The sequence below is a fragment of the Notolabrus celidotus genome, chromosome 16, assembly GCF_009762535.1.
Source record: "Notolabrus celidotus isolate fNotCel1 chromosome 16, fNotCel1.pri, whole genome shotgun sequence".
Taxonomy (NCBI): domain Eukaryota; kingdom Metazoa; phylum Chordata; class Actinopteri; order Labriformes; family Labridae; genus Notolabrus; species Notolabrus celidotus.
This window is the reverse complement of record NC_048287.1, coordinates 24,670,479-24,689,949: the sequence shown is the minus strand read 5'-3', so window position 1 is coordinate 24,689,949 and position 19,471 is coordinate 24,670,479. Positions and strand designations below refer to the sequence as shown.

The 19,471-nt window shown below is 42.3% G+C and overlaps 1 protein-coding gene across 1 annotated transcript in view; it reads left to right on the top strand.

Annotated features, from left to right (window-relative positions):
* The first annotated feature begins 546 nt into the window (after positions 1-546).
* LOC117828239 (ephrin type-A receptor 7-like) overlaps positions 547-19,471 on the top strand; it is a 203,196-nt gene continuing 184,271 nt past the window's right edge. Inside the window, exon 1 of the mRNA XM_034705270.1 lies at positions 547-743. Coding sequence (XP_034561161.1) covers positions 665-743 — 79 coding nt within the window. The 5' untranslated portion in view covers positions 547-664. The remainder of the gene's footprint in view (positions 744-19,471) is intronic.

The following is a 19,471-nucleotide window of genomic DNA, read 5'->3' as shown; positions in this document are numbered from 1 at the left end:
TTTGTCACGGTGATTTTTCAAAGTCAGGTATGTTAAAGTGAATTAATGGAAGGCTTTCAAGTCTTAGTCTTTACATATTTTTGACTTAAATTAGTTACATTTAATCTATATTAAGGTTCTTGGCTTTTGGTATTCATGGCGTCATCTTTTGGTGACTAATCAACAAATTGTCCCTCACTGTAAACCACTTCACTGAATGCGAGGACAACCTGCAGCCCCTTACTTCTTTAAATTGAGATAATGGGATTACTAAGTACATGATTATATAAACTGATAATTCAAATACTGACTAAAGTTTCTAACAGACATTATCCAGACCCCTACGCTTATTTAAAAAACAGTCGACACACACCATACTGCGGGGCTGCCTCCGTTTATTGTAGTAGAAACACCTGCGCTGAGATTTCAGGTTGCAGCTTCTTGATAGGTCGACCCTCGCGTACCCTCCACTCCACATCCCACTTCATTGCGCTCTCGCGGTGTCAATCTCTCCCGCTAAACCCTCCCCCGAGATATCAAATAGACCGTGTGGCTGCCTGGATCCCGCACTATTTGCCCAGACGGCTTCCGCTCCATTCAAACAGTGAAGTGCGTCTCTGCTGCGGTGCGTCGCGCGCAGGCTGGAGAGAGATGACAAGAGCCTCGCGGAACTGGCCAGACAAACATGGATCTCCGTAAAACGCTGGTGTCGGTGCTTTGGATATTATTGCTGAACATAGAAGAAGACTGTCACGCCGAGGAAGGTATGTGGAAACGTGTTTGTTTTATTCAGTCTTTGGCTCGGGTTTTTAGCCAAACTGGTCTCCACAGCAGGAGGAAGCCTTGATCGACAGACAGATGTCCGCTGAGAAGAGAGTTTGGCATTTCACTTGTCCTGTGAGAGAAAGCAGGTGCAGTCTTTCTGATAACGAGATGGCATTGATGGTGTAGAAGTCGGAACACTCTTTTGAATCGCTCAAACCGCACTTGCAGACCAAACATTCAGCCTGACGCGTCCCTCGAAGCTTTGTGGCAGATTTACGCATTTGCGCTCATTAAACTGAAAGCGTTCCCCTCCAAATAACCTGAACATGTGAACCAAACTGAAGCATTTACACTGTCAATTTGTTGTCTCCCAATCAGTAGAAAAATCAAAAGAAACAGACATGACACTTTAGTACAATAGCTTGTCAAAGAAACGTACAATTTATCACACACAGCTCTCTTTCGCTCCAGCATTTGGCTACAGATTGTGAGCCAAATCATCTATGTAGAAAAGATGTTGAAGGATTTTGTCAAACAGAAAAAAACTGCCTATTCCAACATTTTCTGCATGACATATTCAGTATTGGAGCCACTGTCTGCCTCAGTATCCACTTTGTGATTTATTCAGAGAGGAAAAGTCAGTTTGGTTCCCGCTATGAGAGAGAAATCCCCGGTCAGCTGTCACAAACATTTAGATCGTGTGCTGAGCTTTTGTCACGGCATCTTTGTGCAACTGGTTTCTTTGTCTTTTACATACTGTCGCGGACTCTGATGCTGTGGAGCGGACGACAGGGTGCATTTAGATGATGCCTGCTTAAGCGTTTAAAACTCTCCTCTATTTTTTGAGCACAGTTGTTCTCTGACATGTAGAGATACTGTCCGGTTTAAGCTGTTTGATCCGTTCATTTTTCCTTTCTGGTATTACAATTTTTAAAAAGTGTCATGAAACAAGAAGTCAGGAGAGTCATTTAGCAGTTAAATAAGATTTGACGCTCAATTGGTGTCATGATTTAGGTTTTTTGCCCCTGCGTATTTGCCTTCAGGTTCAGCCCTAAAAGGCTCAGCCTAAAAGGCTGGGAAGATTTTTCTGTGATCTAACAGTTTACTCTGTACTCACAAATAAGCACAAACACATTGAACCCATATAACTTACACAATCTCAAACTTAGCTACACTTCTGTATGAATGTGTGTGTGCATTTCTGGCGTGTGTGTTTCTGACCTGCTGGCTCCGGTAAAGCCAGGAAAGTGATCCTAATCAGTTCCCAGATTGTGAAGTGGAAGGAGCATAATGGCTTCAGACCTCCAGGCTATTTCCAAAGAGGGGCTTTAAAGGCACACACACACACACATTCACATACACACGATCATGCACAAACCCTCCCACCATCTGATCACATATATAGTAACCTATACTTACAATCGGCATGCGTGCACACTGCACACTCAACATCCATACATCATTGACACATATTTAATGCCCTCCTATTCACACATGCAACTCATAATCAAATGCACACGCTCCTCTGACACGTACATGTTGCTTTTGCATGCAAGCTCTCATGGAACACACACACTTGTGCATATAAGCAAGGTGCATAGTGTGACATGACCTGGTACTTAAAGGCCTTTTAAGTGCACGCACACAAAAGCAACCGCACGCTCTTTTATTTCCGCACACTTCCTCTCCGGTTTTGGATACATCACCCACAGACACACACACACATACACACACGCTAAGACTCATTGCCAGATTGATTTGGTTCCCTGGAATGCTGGGTAGCCGGATTTGGAAGCTAGCTTTTGTTTAATTGATGTTGTGACAGCGATTAATTGCTGTGAAAGCAATGTGCTCCTGAAGGCTGCTATTGGCAGAGACTCTTCTCGCTGTTCTCAAGGATTCGGGAGATAGAAAAAAAACTACTGGAGAGAATTTTTGCTTCTTTTAATTTCTCTAAGATTTCATGCAAAGAAGTGAGGCCATTTGTCTACCTGTGCAAGTGAAACTCCTCCATGAGAGGAGTGTTTAAACAAAAGAATTGTGTGCTCAAGCCTTCCCTTTATTTGAGATGTTTTGGAGCATCTGTTAAAGCCTCCTTTTAGATTATATTACAGTATTTATGTGTCTTGTTGCTCACTAATTTATGAGATGTGTCTTGCACTTATTTTAAGCTTTCAGCAGCTTAGTTTCCCAGTTTTACACATCTCTTTATTTAATTTCTCCTCATGTGCCAACAGCTTTTACTTTGTTCCATCCCCTCTCTTTTTGGTGACAAGTCTTCACCCCCCTGCTTGTCTTTTTGCCCCTCGTTCTGTTTTCTTTTGTTGTATCTACAAGAGAATATTCATTATGTTGTACTTCTTTCTTTCTCTGCCTCATCTTCCAGTTTTCTTTTGTTCCTCCCACCATCCATATGTCATACTCCTCTTCCTCCTCTTCTCGAAGTACCTCCAGCAGCCTGAGCTGACTTAGCAAACACTAATACGCCTTTAGAGGATGGAGGGGGTGTGGAGGTGGGGGTGGCGGGCAAAGTGGGGCGTCGACTATCCCATACACCTCACATGCAGTCAATCTAACCACTCCCCTCCCTCCTCCTTCCTTCAGGCCGCTTTTCTCATTCCCCCACGCCTCACCGCTAACACACCTTGGCATCTCATCGGGATCTCATTTACTTCCTCCCTCTCCTCCCTCTCCTCCCTCCCCTCTGCATCCATCTATTCATTCTGCAGCAGGCTGAGCGAGGGCACCAGCTACGGCGCAGAACAATAGAGGCGCGCTGATAGAGAGAGAGCAGGGAAGTGATTGAGGGCGAGGGAGTCTCGGCGTAACCTGCGGGATCATCCTGTTTGTTTTGTGCGGCCGCGTGATGCTTTGTCTTGTCAGAATCGTCCGGGGTCACTTGACTGCGTTGTGTTGTTGGCAGGTTTTTGGGTGGATTTTCTTTACCTGCAGCCTTATTACGCTGCTGCGCCTCAGAAAGCACCTCATGTCATGTGTAATTTCAAACTGACATTTCCTACCATGATGCTCTGTGAGGCTGGGGAGAGTCACATTTATATACACGTCTATCTGCACAAATCTCCACACTTGGCTTAAAAGTGTTTTTTTTTCTAGAAAACGCTGACAAAGTGACTGCTCCCATGAGTCACCAGCCATACTCGCTTGACTATAGTTCTACTGTGAAATAAATGTGCCATTCAAAAACGGTCTTATATTTGGGGCACCAGTTTGATTAAAGCACATGCGTCAAATAAAGAGCCTATATCCCTTGTCGAGGCGCATGCTGGTTCCACTCCTGACCTTGATCCTCAGCTGCATGTCGTCCCCAGCTCTCGACTCTCCACACTTCTAGTCTCTCTTTAGCTCTCCTGAAACAAACAGTTGTGCACATAAGCAAGGTGCATAGTGTGACATGCCCTGGTGCTGCAATGTCTTTTAAGTGCTGTCTTGTATTTTGGGCCACAGTTTGATGAAAGCACATGCCTCAAATAAAGAGCCTATTTCCCTTGCTGAGGCGCTCGCTGGTTCAACTCCTGACCATGACCCTCTGCTGCATGTCGTCCCCTCACTCTCTGCTCTCCACACTTTTAGTCTCTCTTCAGCTCTCCTCCCTAATAAAAGCAAAAATGCCTAAAAAAGGAGTCTCAAGATCTGCCTTATCTTAAAGGTTAAAGATCCATAAAGTCACGGTCTCCTGAAGCCCAAGTAAAAGCCAGTTTCCTAATACTTGGAGTTTAGTCTCGTGCTGAAGCACATGAAATTTCAGAGTGAGTGCAGGGAGAGTATTTAGCATCAAAGAAAGAGGTAAAAGTTGAAGACTGGTGGACGAGCATGTGTCCAACTTTGACGTCAAACACTGCAGCTTTAATTCCATCTCATCGTCCTGGTTGACCCTGTGTGTGCGTGTATTTGTGTGTGTAGACACTGACATTGTGTGTGTGTACGTGGCTGATTTCCGAGCTTAGCAGGGACTTTTTGTCTCTCTCCTGTTTTCCCTCCTCTTTTTGTCTCTGTATGTTCATAAAGTGGAGTTATAAGGCCTTGGAAAAAGTGAAGTTTTGGGCTCAAGCTGAGGCATTTTCAATCTGCCAAGTCACATTTTCGGCTTAAATCGCCCCGCACAGGAGGATCCTGCTTCAAATAGCCAATGTTTGTAGATGAAATGTGCATGAGTGTACCTCTAAAAATCTGCCTTGTGTTCACTCTGCGTCTTTACGGCTACAAGTAGTGCTGGCTTATTGTCTTTTGTCCATTGCAGCAGTGTTTCTTTGAGCTGAATTTGGCTTCTTTTTTCTTTTGTTTCCAATGAGGAAATCTCATTCTCATTGTTGTTGATTTTGGTGTAAGGTGAGGTAGAGACAGTTTGCTTCCTTACTGCTACCAGTACTTTTTCTAGTTCTACATCGTAACTTATGCACCATTTGTTTTGCACATATGAGGAAGGAGAGCCTCGCTTCTCCTGTTTACTGCTGACTTGAACACAGCATAATTAAATCAACTATTCATTATTAATCTCTACTCATATGTCACTTGATTACTGAATGATATAATTACCACTTTTAGGCAATCTGATTGACTAATATTGGGTTTTACCAGCGACTGCCAGCCTTGCGGTGGAGGAGCTCTCCACCCTCACAAGCTTCAATTGGGACTAATTGTGTGTGATTGATGCCGGCTTAATTCTGCTCTGCTTCCACTGCCGGGGCCTCGTGTGCCGGTCCGGCTTTGGCTGTCGGGGACGGCCTTGGACCTGGATCAGATGACGGCGAAACCCTGCAAGGAGGAAAGGTCAGAGTGATTTGTGCAGACGGCTGGCGGAGCGACAGGATGGGTCACTTTCAGGAGAGGCAAGAGGGATCCAAAAAAATGATGCATAACAAGCAGGGATAAGAAAGGAGGGGGTGCATGAGGTCGAGGGGCGAGGAATCAGGGAGTGAAAAAGCGAGGGGAACGTTGGATGAGGGAGTGACAGGAAGAAAATTGGAGGCGAGGAAAAGGCAAGCGGGTGAAGAGGGAATTGTAAGCTGCCAGCACTGCTTTGTTCCACAGCTCCTGTATGTTACATGTAATCAAACAGACCAGGGGGTTCCCATAACAAGTCAATGCAGCAGCTCAGCCACATCCTTATTTACCTCCCACTCCACTAGATCACATTGACTCAGACTGGGGGATAGATTTTGTGTGAGTGTGCGTGTCTATTGGATACCAATAGGGTCACCTGATTTCTTTTGTTGAGGGTAGAAGGATGCTGCTACAACATCGCCACTGTTCTGCTGGATCGGCAAGAATGAGCCATCAGCAGTGCGGGTGTATGTCTGTGTGTGTGTGTGTGTGTGTGTGGGATTTAGCAGGTGTTTCAGCCATATTGGACAGTGAGGAAGGGGCTCTGTGCAGCTGTGATGGATGAAGGAACTGCAGACGGACTGCATCATTGTAGTGATGAATCTATGCGGGAAACATCTTCTTCAGCTGTTGTTTTTGTGAATGCGAATGCAACAGCGCACATTTCCTCAGCATATGTACATCTGCGCACATTTGTTTGCATCCATCTTTGAATAAAAGAAATGGAAAACAAGCATTACTTTCTAACCTCCCACTCATCATCCTCACATTCTGCAGCTTCAGGATGAGTTAAATCAGAGCAAACAGACTGTTCTCTGTTTGGCTGATTTCGGTGCATCTTGTTTTTTTTCTGGAGAATCAAATGAAAATATGATGAAACGTTATTAATTTGTGTGCGGCTGATAATTAAATCGTTGCAGCAGCCAAATTATTTCAGCATGGAAAAGGAGGCAGAGATTATAGGCTCAGATCACAAACAACAGCTGAAGAGAAAATTTAACTAAATTTGTAAAAGTAGGAAATGTTCAGTCAGTTAATTCATCAATGCTGGTAGTTGTTGAACTTTTCATGTCAAGGACCCCAAATGCATACTCAAGATAATGAACTACTGTCCTCCTCCTGGGTCCCCTTCAAGTAACCCAGGGGGTCCCCAGATCCACTTTTGGGAACAACTAAACAAAATTAATATTTTTTTTTTACGTAGAATCATTAGTAAGGTAAAAATCCCCAAAAAGTGTTTCACATCAGGTAAGGGATGATGTATGGTGAAGGGGTGGTTATGTGGGTTAATGTGCCTTACCCTGTCAGGATTCTAATGTGCATAACCACCTGTTCAGTGTACACTATCCTGCTCATTATCTGTTTACCAACTGAAAACAAAAACAAGTTGACCTTTAATTCCAAGGTTGGTAACTCTTCTCTGGCAACGCATTCTTATCAGACTCTTTGCCGGACAAATTTACGTTACATTAAACATTTCAATTTACAGTCAATTTCTTACATTAGCCTGCTATTTGTCATAACTTGCATGAAAGTGAACATTTCATCTGAATGTTATGTTAGACGAGGTGAATTGGCTCATTAGAGATGCACTCACCTACTCTGCTGCCAGTGCCTGGATTGTAGGACAAGATGTTACATCACTCTCTCAGTTTCCCTCTCAGAGATGGTCGGGTTTTTACCACAATAGTTACCAATTTATCCATCCATCCATCCATCCATCCATCTTCCTTCGCTTATCTGGGTTCGGGTCGCAGAGGAAGAATTCTCAGCAGGGAAACCCAGACACTCCACTCAGATGTCTCAATTTAGACGTAACATTTTTGCCACAGTTTCAACAGGCTGAAGTGAAATGAGCCAAAATTCCTTCTTGCAGATTAATTGATTTGGTGTTGTTTGTAACCAGGTTGGCCCTGGCATCACATTTGTAATTTAGAGTAATCACCATTGTTATTGAGCTTCTACCAATCATTATCAAGTATTTATTCACAGTTTGGTAATAAGAAAGAAAGCCGGGTAGAAAAAACAATTACCTTTTTCTCCCTTTTTTTTTCTTTTTTTACAAGATCACACCATGGGCTTAGAGAAACTTTAGGATTAAACAGTGAACCGAAGAAAAAGATATGAATCTAATTAATTATTTAAAAAGTTTTACACTTTGGTAGATTATAAAGATATATTTCCAGTTTATGATATTATCACGAATGGCAGTTTTGGAATTAATGAATCAGATTTTGAACACATCACACATTTTACCCATGAAGTGAGGTCTCTATCTAATGATTCTTTTGTCTGAGATTAATCTTTTGATTTCGATTTGATCAGTCTTTCAGTCTAAAACTGCTCTAAAAGAGGTGAAAAAAAAAGCACATTTCTTTAAAGAATAAGCAAACGCCTATTTTTTTATATCCAATAGTCCAGAACAGAAGATACTGAGTTCACCACCTTGAAACAGAGCTGCATTTCAAATACCACAGAGTAAAAGAACAAGTGTTTGGCTGAAAGTAGGCATCAATGTGTGTTTATTCTTATATAATAGAGAGGGAAAAAGATAATCTAACATTGCATACTGTTTGTGAAGAGCAGAGCCAGAGTTGCTTTAGCAAATGCACCCAGCTTTCATGCCAGGGCCTTATGTAAACATCTCAAGGGCCTGTTCTCCAAAGGTTCTTTAAAGGTTATATGCAAAAAGGTCTAATAAAAATAACTAAATAAAAAAATTAAAAACATCTCCCACCACCCACACCAGCAGCATGGTGTGGATGAGACATATTCCTGCCTGATTTTTTCTCTCCGGATGCCTCAAACACATTATTCATCTTTGCTGCCTTTGTTGGGATGCTAATGGATTAGAGGAGTTTTTGTTGGCAGGCGTTGCGGTCCTGAGGTGTCTAAAGTTGATGAATGTCACTGGTGTGTATTTGTGCAGAGCTGGAGCGGTGCTCTTGGCAGAAGTTTTTGCTCAGGGTGTTTTGCATTGAGAGTAAACACTAACTGAATTAATGCGAGGCTCAATGTGGGCGGGCATGCTGGGAATTGAGCTGACAACTCGGCGGGGCTCAGTCAGTCTAACACCCTCACTCTCCCAGCATTTCATTTCACTTCCTTGTTTTCTGATGGTGAGAACGCACCCACTCATGTTGACTAAAGTATGAAAACCAGACTCATGAATACAGATTTTAGAAAGCTGGCTAGATTTAAAACTTTTCTTTTCTTTTAATGGCTGCCCAAAGTGGAGCTGATCAGTGACTAGCTAAATGATAAACACACCTGAAAACCACAAAAACATCAAGGCTCTGCTGAATAAACTGGGCCTCACAATTCTTTCAATTCAGACAGATTTTCTTACTTTTTTGTTTCCATGATTTATATGAGTCATTACAAATTTCAAGTACTAAATGACTGTCTCAAGTGGACTTCATAATGCAGCAATCTTTCTAAATCAAGAATCAGCTTTGAGGCCTTTTGTGAGGTAAATGCTGTGGAAGGAATTTTAACCTGTGTGTGTGTGTGTGTAGAGGTAGTGGTAGAGGTAGAGGTTAAATGTGTTGCCCTCCCTCTCAGATGTTGGCTTAGAGACCATCAGCCTCAATTCAGGCTGGTTTAGGAGGTCTCACTGCACCGACATTGAGGTGACCAGAGGTCCTGAATTGTTGAGAAAGACAAACACACTCTTACACATTGTGTGTGTGGTTACCCTTGCTCCTTTTAAGAGAACAATTATCTCATGGCATCCATTTTTGACTCCCAAATATTGATGCAGTCTTACCGTCGTTCAAATTCTCACTTTGATGTTGTCAAAAGATGCAGCTCTGTGTTTCCTTAAGCTTCAAAATAGTGACTTGCCTAGTACATTGAAAAATTGCAGTCAAGCTAGCTCATGAATATGGAATGTCTCGTTAGAATTTTAGAATGAACAAGTCAGGTTCATGCCAATAAATTATCAACATAAAGTTATGTTTTTAAAACAAATCTGGTACATGTAAAGGCGTTCAGACTTGCAGCACTTGTTGGTTATATTTACAACATAAGGACCAAAACTATGAGGTAAGACTGAGGAGAAAAAATAAATAAATCATGGTTTGGTAGTTTTGTACTTTGAACCAAGCAGCAACTTATTTTGAAAATTAAACCATTACAGAAATGTAATTTCTCTCATATCCACTTGAGGCTGTCTCCAAAAGCTAAAGGCACCATTGAACTCCTCATTAGAAATGTAAAATGACAAATTTTTACATCAAAATTACACGTTTACTAACTGTTACAAAAACTTGTCCTGTCTGAATAGCTCATTTATTCATTTGTACACACTGTACAGTGTGTGATTCTTCACTTATCTGTTTTGAATATATTAAGGCTCAAGAGTGATGCATTCATTTACATAATTAGGGGAGTGGCTTACATGCCTGACAGGCAGGCAAGTTATAGCTATTTCCCAGGAGGCTGAAGGCCAGCTTGAACTCCACCTCTTTGCCTGTTGGTACACTGACTGAAAGCTAGGCACAGTCTGCATTTTCAATGTGGTGACCCCCATCGTTTGGCTCCTTAATGCTTCTTGGGTGATGTCACAGAGACTACATCCATAGTTTATACACTCAAGCTGATGGTTTTTGACGACATGTGAGTGTGAACTGACATATCCTGTAATATGCTCACTTTTTATGCTAATGATAAATGTTAACTGATCCATCCACTCCAGCCTCCTCCCAATGTAGACTTTTTCTGTTGCTTGAAAAACATAACCTGGTCGTCTTTACCATAATTACACTCGTTCCTAAGAGGACTTTTTCACCTAACTATGAACTTGTGTCCTCACAGGGCACAAGTTGACACTGACGCTGTCATTCTCTTCGGAGTACAGTCATATTTCTGTTCATTCCTCTGTTGCATTTTGCTTACATCATTCTGGGAGATATGCTGATTAGGACAAGAGGTCATCCAGCTTGTTCTGTGCCTCCTACATTGGCTGCAGCTGAGGCTATGTTGTCCACTAGTGTCCGGATCTAGTTATGTAAGAGTTATGTGAGCAGACAGGAGTGACTTCTCATATTGTTCAAACAGAAGTCTGCAGAGCTTTTCACGTGTCCATGTACCCCAACTGGCAATACATGTTTCAAAGACACATGCGAAACCGCATCTATTCGTGCCTATGCTCCCAGCAGTATGCTCTCTTTCTAGCTATCACACACACAAGCTGACACACGTGGATTACTTGGAGACCTCACGCACCTCTACAGCTGAACTCAGTGTATCCCTCCTCCATCAGCCTCTCTGCTGTGTCAGTGTCCGCCTCACTGGCTCTGGCTCTAGTTGGCCGGCCTTTGAACGCTGCCTCTTAATGTGCTTTTCATGTCCGCTTATTCTACTCTGCCATGTCTGGCCTGATAACACATGTTAGGAGAAGTTCGTTTTGAGTGAGTGTTGGAGAGGAGGTGAAAAATCCTTCACCTTACATTAAACATGTTTGTAATTGTACATCCTTCTGCACTTTAAAGCTTTCCCTTCTGGCACCTGACTGAATGCTACATCATGCTTCTACACTCACACTTTTCACTACCCTTATTCATAAATGTTTAACACATCTCTGTGCGTTTAGCTTTAGCATGTTCCAAATCAGTGTTATGTAACGCTTGTGCATTTGAAGTGTGAAGAAATTCCTCTCACATGCACTGCATGCTCTTGCCACTTTTAAACACAGCAGTCATAATGATGGAAAGTCTGTCAATAAATCCAGGTGCATTAAGGGACACAGGTTGCTCTACGTATGGCTGATGCATTCTTTAAACCTGGGCACATTGGAAAATCAAGTCTTGAGTCTGAACAGCATCTTTGTTTAAGAGAACTTCCCAGATTTGGCAATACTTTTGTGAAACACTGTCGTATTTGAATTTTTTACCTTGGCGCAGGGAGAACATTTTATTTTAATTCACTAATTTATATTCCATTTCCATTTGCTTTACCCCAATGTAACTCTAAAATGCCGAACAGTTTCAGATGGAGATTCAGATGTAATTGCAAGTAGTAGCTAGTATGCTACTATACATTGACCCCTCTTGATGTCAGATGTTAATGTAGCAACAAGCTTTAGGAGTGCAATAGTGCTCTCGTAGGCTTATATTTTCGAGGTACTACATTTGTTTTTCAATGTCAGACTATGTAAAGCATGCGTGTAGTCTCACTGCCACCACCCAAAGTGGAGTTTTGAGGCCCAACAATGGTGGCCGCCATATTGGAATGTACTGTAAAAACTATGATTTAATATGGGTGTTAATGGGGTTTTCTTCTTAGCCTCAAGTGGGCACTCAAGGAGCTACAGTTTTTAGCACTTCTGTATTGGCTTCAATTATCAACACTTGAGGTCAGCGCTGCATATAGCCTGAGACGTTGAAAGAAATTGATTGTGCTGCTGCCTTCAGCTGCAGCAGCCTTTGTACAAACTTTGCAGCAAACTGAGGTCTGATGCAGCAAAACCAAACCAGTCCCAAATGACTGAGACAACTGGAATAAACCCTTTAACGCTGGCTGCCATGTTGTTTTTGGTGTGTCTGTGGAAAATAGACAAGGGGGTTGGGTGTGAACTATGAGAGCCCAATGGGGTGGCAGAGGAAGTTAAGGAGAAAATCTAGGTTTTAATTTTTACAAATGGTCCGAAAACCACAAATATGCATGAATCAATAAACTTGAATTACTACCAAGCCCCTCTGGAGGTCGCCGCCTGGTCAAGGCGCATCCCTTGAGGGATGTTTTCAAATATTATGCAGCTCCATTTGGGGCCTCATAAAATTTAAATACTCAATTTTCAGGACCACCAGTTTAGTTCACTCAGTAGACCAGGCACCTCACATACAGAGGAAACAACCCTCAGCTCAATGGTTGCTGGTTTGACTCTTGTACCTTATAGCATGTCTACCCCACTCTCTTTCCTCCCCTGTTCAGCTGCCCTGTCCGATAAAGGCAAAAAGCCAGAGACTCAATCACAAAAAAACACAGCTTTTCCATGTGGGAGATCTCCTCTAAGACTTGCGAAAGGGACATGGATGTGTCGAATCACAGTTAATAAGCGATGTTATAAGTAAATCTAAATCTGTATGTGGTCTTTGTTATAATTTGAATGTGTAACATCAAAAATGCTGCAGACACTTACCTGGTTAACATGTCTTTCTATTCTGAACTCAAACTGTACCTGAAAGCACTACAGTTTGAGAAGTGTCAGCTGTGCGCAGAGGGCAGCCTGCAGCAGATTTTTACACCAAATCAGATGAAAGTGGCCTTGATCGGAGCAGACAGGATGGACACACACTGATTTGACCTGCTCGTAAAGGTCTTTAAATAAATGAAGGGATTTTATATGCTTTTGAGAGGTCTGGCTCTTTTACATGTAGCAGTGTAGATATGTGACTGTTGCAGCTGAATTTATTACGATCCATTATCACACTGCTGCTCATGTGAACGATAGAATTCAGCTGCAATCTGTCTCAAAGGAATGATTGACACATGTGCATCAGGTGGGCAGAAGGCCGCTGCTCTCTACCCTGTGCCCCTTGCCCAGCAGTTTATTGTCATCTTTGTCTTTGCTTGTGATCCCTCCTTCTGTCCGTGCTCACCGGTGGTAATGACCGTCATGTTGGAAAAGTGTCCGGCTGGGCCTCGTAAACCATTACCCCCGTGCCTGGGAAACCCCATTAATCTTTCTGAGAGGCGTTTGACCTTTCAAACTCATTAACCACAGCCAGCGTGCAGACAGACGGGAACGCACACACCAACCGCGGACACACAAACAAACAGCATGTGTGCGCTTAAAGGGAGGGGGGTTTAGGCAAAGTTGGCACACAAACACTTAAGGTGTGAACGCACCGATGTGTGTCCAACTGCCAAAATCGCCTTTACCAGGTTGCCATCACTGCTGCTCTATCTCTCTTTATCACTTTTGTCTCTCCTCGCTTGTCCTCTCCGACCCGTCTCTTTTCACCGTGTGGGTTTGGTCAGTGACCTGGAAAATTGCCCGACCTTTTAATACGCAGCTTCCTCTGTGATGAATAAATACATAAATCGCACGGCTCCAGCTCAGTCACTTTTATGATGCCCCCTCTCTCCTAACCCCCCGTCTTCTCCTCCTGTACACCTGATCGCACCCCGTCATCTGCACCCTCTCCACACCGACACAGACGAGGAAAGCAGGGTGTCTTTGAAGCTAAACCCCCCCGCAGTGAAGACTATCCATAATGAAAGGGTGTAAGCGACTGGGCCGAGGGCGAGAGAGTGTGAGTGTGAGCAGCGTAGATGGCAAAAGATGTAATGGGGGTGAGTGGGCGAGGCAGGTTAACACGCCAGCATGGGACCTGCTCTACTCAGTTTATCAGAAGACGAACGCGGGAGTGAGAGAGCTTTGTAGGTGGCAGAGGACGTAAAGTAAGTGGCGAGTGGCTAAAAAGGTTAACGTAGCAGCATGGGACCTGATCTGCTCGGTTTATCAGAGGTGCCAGTGATAGCTGAACAGGCTGTAAAAGGCTAAGTGGTGGGGTGGGAACAGACAAGACTTATTCTGCTCAGCTTTCTGTAGTTGTGAAGAAGAAAGGAAAAGGGGAAGTGAGGGCAGTCAAGAGGAAAAGAGAAGGGGGGAAAACACTGAGTAAGAGAAAAGAGATCATTTTGAGATCAGGTTGCAAAAATCTGAAGAGCAGATCGATACTCCAAAGCAAGTTCAATATCAGTACTGGCACTCTGAATATTTCTTGAAAACAAAAGTTATGTTTACAGTTATTGTTTCTCGACACATTCGCAGCGTATAAAGGATGAGGTTGAGTGCATCTCAATCCTTATAGTACATTTTGAAGGGCATGGGCATCTGAGCTCAGAGAAAAAGAAGACGTTTTGCTCAGTAGTGCACCACAATGTGCCTTGAACTTACATTTTTTTAGGCATCTTTACAGTAAAACCATAGCCACAAACTTATCAATGGGTGCTTTTTTGATCGAGGGAATGTCTTTCCATACTTTCAAAAACAGTTAAATGACCACCTCCTTGTTTTTTGTTTGCACTATAAATACTGACATTTGTAGTTCCTAGGATGCTGTTGGAGGACATTTCTAGTTCCTACTTCAGAGTGGTTACACTTCAAGATCATGTTGAACTTTGTAATCCACAACCAGCCTTGGTAGAATGAGCAAATACAATTTTCCTAGCTCTTGAAATGCACTTGAAATGCAGGTCAAAAGTCGCATTTAAGCTAGCCACTAGCCCGGGTTGTAGGTCTGGTCAATAGCCACTGACATTATGTAAAGATGCTCTACTATCTTAACCCAAACAAGCACAGATAACAGATGGAATCTTGTAGTTTGATGCAATTTGGCTGTATTTTGATCTATAGAAGGCTGGTGGTGTTAGCTCTGCTAATCTTAGTCCTACTCAGGAAACCAATCAGATATTGTTTATCAGCTGTCTCTGTGATCCTGTGTTAAGCGTTATTAAATAAATTGTACTCAATTTTGACTCTTCTCTGAGTGTTTTCTTACCTTTTAGACTAGTTAGCTAGACAGAATTTACATTTCCGCTCAGTTAGTTGCTTTGGAACATCCCTAGACATGGACTAAAATGAACAGCAATTCCTCTGCATGATGTACAAAAGCATACAACACCATAACTGACAGATTGTATTATTTGTTTGGTCATATTCATGTCTGAAATTGCTGACGCTGGGCAACTGTCAAACAAAGCAATGAACCACACAATGCAGAAACAGCATTTGTTTGCATTTTTCACAACATAGATTGTGTTGAGTTATAGATATGATTAGATTTAGGCATGTACAGACAACATCAGCAAAGAGATATGATGCACCACAAGAGGCCAAATCAACACAAACCAAATGTTCCTCTCACACGCTTTAAATACATGGACCCAAACACAGACAATGGGTGTGGTCTTAATTCGATCGTCTCCTTTATAGCTCTGTTATGGCCATAAAAGGGACATGTAACAAACACGTTTACCCAACCGTGGCGTTCTACATCATCACTGTGTTTGTTCCTGTGTGTGCCTATACAAAACACCACCAGGCCAACATCACAGATGGTTCGTCTCTGGTGAGCTCCCGGTTGGCGGTTCCTCTCAGAGAGTCCCCAAAGTGTTGAGTTTTAAATGTCTTTTAAATGTCATTGAAATATTGCACATTAGAATATTGCCTAGAGGAAATGTTCTAATGTTTAAGTAAATGTATGACTGTTGATGGAATGTTTTTGTCAGCTTCATGTGTTTGCATTCTACACTAGTTATGCATGTCTCTTTACAGACCATAAGCACATCCTTTACCATGTGAAAGTGCATGTTTTTATGTTCCTTTGTGTGCCGGGCTGTGATTGCAATCAGAGTGTCATCAGTGCAGGATGGTTGGGTGGAGTGTGCTCCCGTTGTTCCTCCGCTTCCTCTCTGCTATGTATGTAAATGAAAAAATCAATTAGTTTGCCAGCCAATCAGTACACAAGCCAGCCAATCAGTTAGTCAGTCACCCAGATGGCTGGGCAACCCACCATTTAGTCAGGTAATCTGGCAACCAAACGACCACTAAGACAGCTAACCAGGGAGCCATTTAATCAGGCAGAAAGCAGTCAATCAGAAAACTCTTCAACTGGTATCAAGTCAGCCAGATGCCCATTGCCATTTTGTCTTCCTGCCTGTCAGCTAGCCAGCCAATCAAAGAGCATGGCATTTTATTAATCAGTCACCTCAGAGAGCAGCCATGTGATTGTCTGTCAACAAGGCAGTTTGAGCACCAGAGGCATTTCTTTCTGTCTGTCTCTACAATAGGTTAGTACAGTGCAATCTCTGTGAACTCTCATCCTGTCACTCTGAACCTACTCCATGCATAATCATGCCCCAAAGCATCAATCATTCTCTTCAGCATACCAAAGGAGGAAAACATTTGTCCTAAGGCAGTATACAGATTCAGTAAAGGCAGCAAATATTACTCGTTGTCTACCGCAGATGTCAGACCCAGAACTACAGTGAAACTGCAGGGGCTTTATTTGCTAAGAAAATATTCAAATCAAGTTGAAACACCAACAGTCATCAAAAGAGCACTACACGAGCCAAACAAAAAGTAAAAAAAGGATAATGAAAAATCATCACCAACTGTTACAAGTAAAATTTGTGTGCCTCAGCTGGAAGACTAATCCACATTCTGGCAACCCTAGCACCCTAAATCACCCTGCCAAACTGGGGCATTCACAGATTTAGTTTGTGATTCTTGGATAGAAAAGCCTTCCTTCTGAACTCTTGACTTACTGTTAATGGTTTCCAAGTCCAACAGAAAACACTGCAGTCACACTGCAAAGTATATATTATGAAGTAGAACAGGCTGAATAGACTGTCAAGTCATTGAGCTGGTATTAAAAATGAAGGCTCTGCGCCTTCTTCTTAAGTTAAAGCATTACTCAGCAAAATTACACCAGCATAATGTGTTATAGTTTTCAAGTTGCAATTGACTTTTTGGCAACCTTTCAAAGCAAAATGTGTCTTTTGTGAGCAATTTTTGCAAAGAAGGTGTACTCGTATAGCTAGCTCCCCCAAACTTTGGTTCTCCTTGAAGGTTAACTTATACATGCCTGTGCTGGTTACGTATTGCTACAGTCGGGTGGTTATATGCCAGTTTATTTCAATTTTTTAGATTCTACATATTGTTGTATCTATATTTCTACTTTTGACTACATGAGGAGCCAACAACATTCTAACCTGTGATTTCAGCATGCAGCTAGCATTAATATCATGCAATTGATGTGTAACTACTAAAACACATTTCTTAATGACTTGGTAAATTTGTGCAGTACCTCACAGGTAAACATACTCATATCACAAGCCTGTTCAACATTATCTATTTGTAGTGTAAATAGGACATGCATTGATGCATTAATGGGGGAAAGTAATATTTTTATATAAAAAAGGAATTTCTTCTTCTCTGCAGCTTAAGCTCTGAAGTTATTACATGGTTTTTCAGTATCTCCTCTTGGTTGAGCCTGAAGCTAAATGCTAGCTATGGTTATTACAGCTGTGCTGAGGATCACTGAGCGTGTTGGTGTTGTGTGTGAGGAGTGTGTTGGCGGTATGAGTGTTTTTTTTATTTCTAAGCAAAAATTGGTGTATCTGCTGTAATTGGTTTGCCCTAACATATGATATGTTTGTGTGGTTAGTGTGTCTTAACTGTTTGTGTGTGTTTGTGTGGCTGTGGGTTTGTCTGGAACACCTCCAATGGATTAACTAATTGAAACAAGGTTACTGAGGGTTATTTTGAGGGCGTTGGTAATGCAAGCATTTGCTATCGTGCAGTTTTCTTGTTTGCGTTGTTGTTGTCCAGTTTGTAATATCCATTTATTGTGCTCTAATTTACATACGAGCATATCACAAGATAGCCATTTTGTGTTGTTTGCTCTGTGAAGTTATTTGCTGTTCTTCTGCGTGGCGTTTTTCTCTTTCTCCTCTTTTCAGAGGGGGGATTTATATGTGCGTTAATTAATGTCTGTGCAAGCGAGTCATCTCTATGTGCATATTTCTCCATGGTGAGGCCTGCTGGAGTGGTCAGATGGTCCGACTGGTATGGAGCTGAGGTGACTGGGATACTCTCTCCAGGGCAGATGGGAAGGAATGATTTTGCACAGGAAGAGGCAGAATAAAAGTGCCTGCCTCCCTCTTCACTATTTTTCCCCACTCACTCTCTCGCTCTCTCAATTGCTCATTCCATCTGTCTCTACCTCCCTCTTTCTGTCGTTCTCTTTCGGGTTCTCTTACTCCATCTCACACAATTGAACTTGGCAGTGTTTCAGGGATTGAGTGGCTTGAGTTAATGGCAAATTACCTGCCTCTCTGAAGTCTTGAGTGTGTATGTGTGGTACTATTGGAGAGCGATAAAGTAATGGACTTTTGCTGGAAGGTCATTTGAAGGACCATGCTACTAAATCACTAAATGCCACTAAAGCACTCAATGAAGCCTATTCATTGGCATGGATTGGGCAGATTTACATGTGAATGTAAATTGGTCACCAGTTTGTGGAATGTAATTGTTTTCAGTGTTGAAGAATTTGTCCCCAGCACACAGTCTTAAGCTCCAGTAATCAACTTTTACACTAAAGCCAAAAGCAACATTGGGCTTTTTCCAGCGACCGCCAACCCCCCATGCATTCAGTTTGTCGAGTTATTTCAGTGTGTGCACTTGTGTTTCTGTGTGTCCTCGTGAGCTCTGAGGGATTTTGTCGATGACGCAGAGCGGCAGCACCACGCAGACGCCTGGCTCAGATGGCACCACACAAGATTTGAGTCAATTAATGAACCAGCCGCCAATTATACAGCCAAGATGACTAAGAGTGCTTTTCTTCTAGGATCAGTTTTGATGAAAGTAGATGCAGAGAAAAAAAGTGTTGATTTAAGTATGAAAATCTGGAAAGTTCCCAATGGATAAAAAAAAAAAATGTTAGTTGGCCACTGGCAGAAACTTCTCACTCTGAAGACTTCAAAGTGATCAAGAGTGGCCCCAGAACTTGTAACAAGTGCATTAATTAAATTTGATGAGTCACTGTAGGCCTTCGAAACCATTTAGTGTGATCACAGCCTCAATGACTTCCATTTTTTTTTATACAAAAGACATCTTTTTTGGTATCTCTTTCTAGTTTTCGTGTAGTTTTTGCTACAGTACTAACACATGCAATCAAAATAGTCAATCACATTGCAACATTTATGTGTCCGGCTTAGTTTAGCATGAGAACACATTTTCTATCTTGTTTAAACTCCTTTGTTTTCACAAATATTTTTCCTTCTTTGTCCTCATCTGTCCCTTTTTTCATTTCATTTTGTTTTGCCTTGTCATTCCCTTTGTTTCTCACCAAGCCTGCTCTGGGACTGA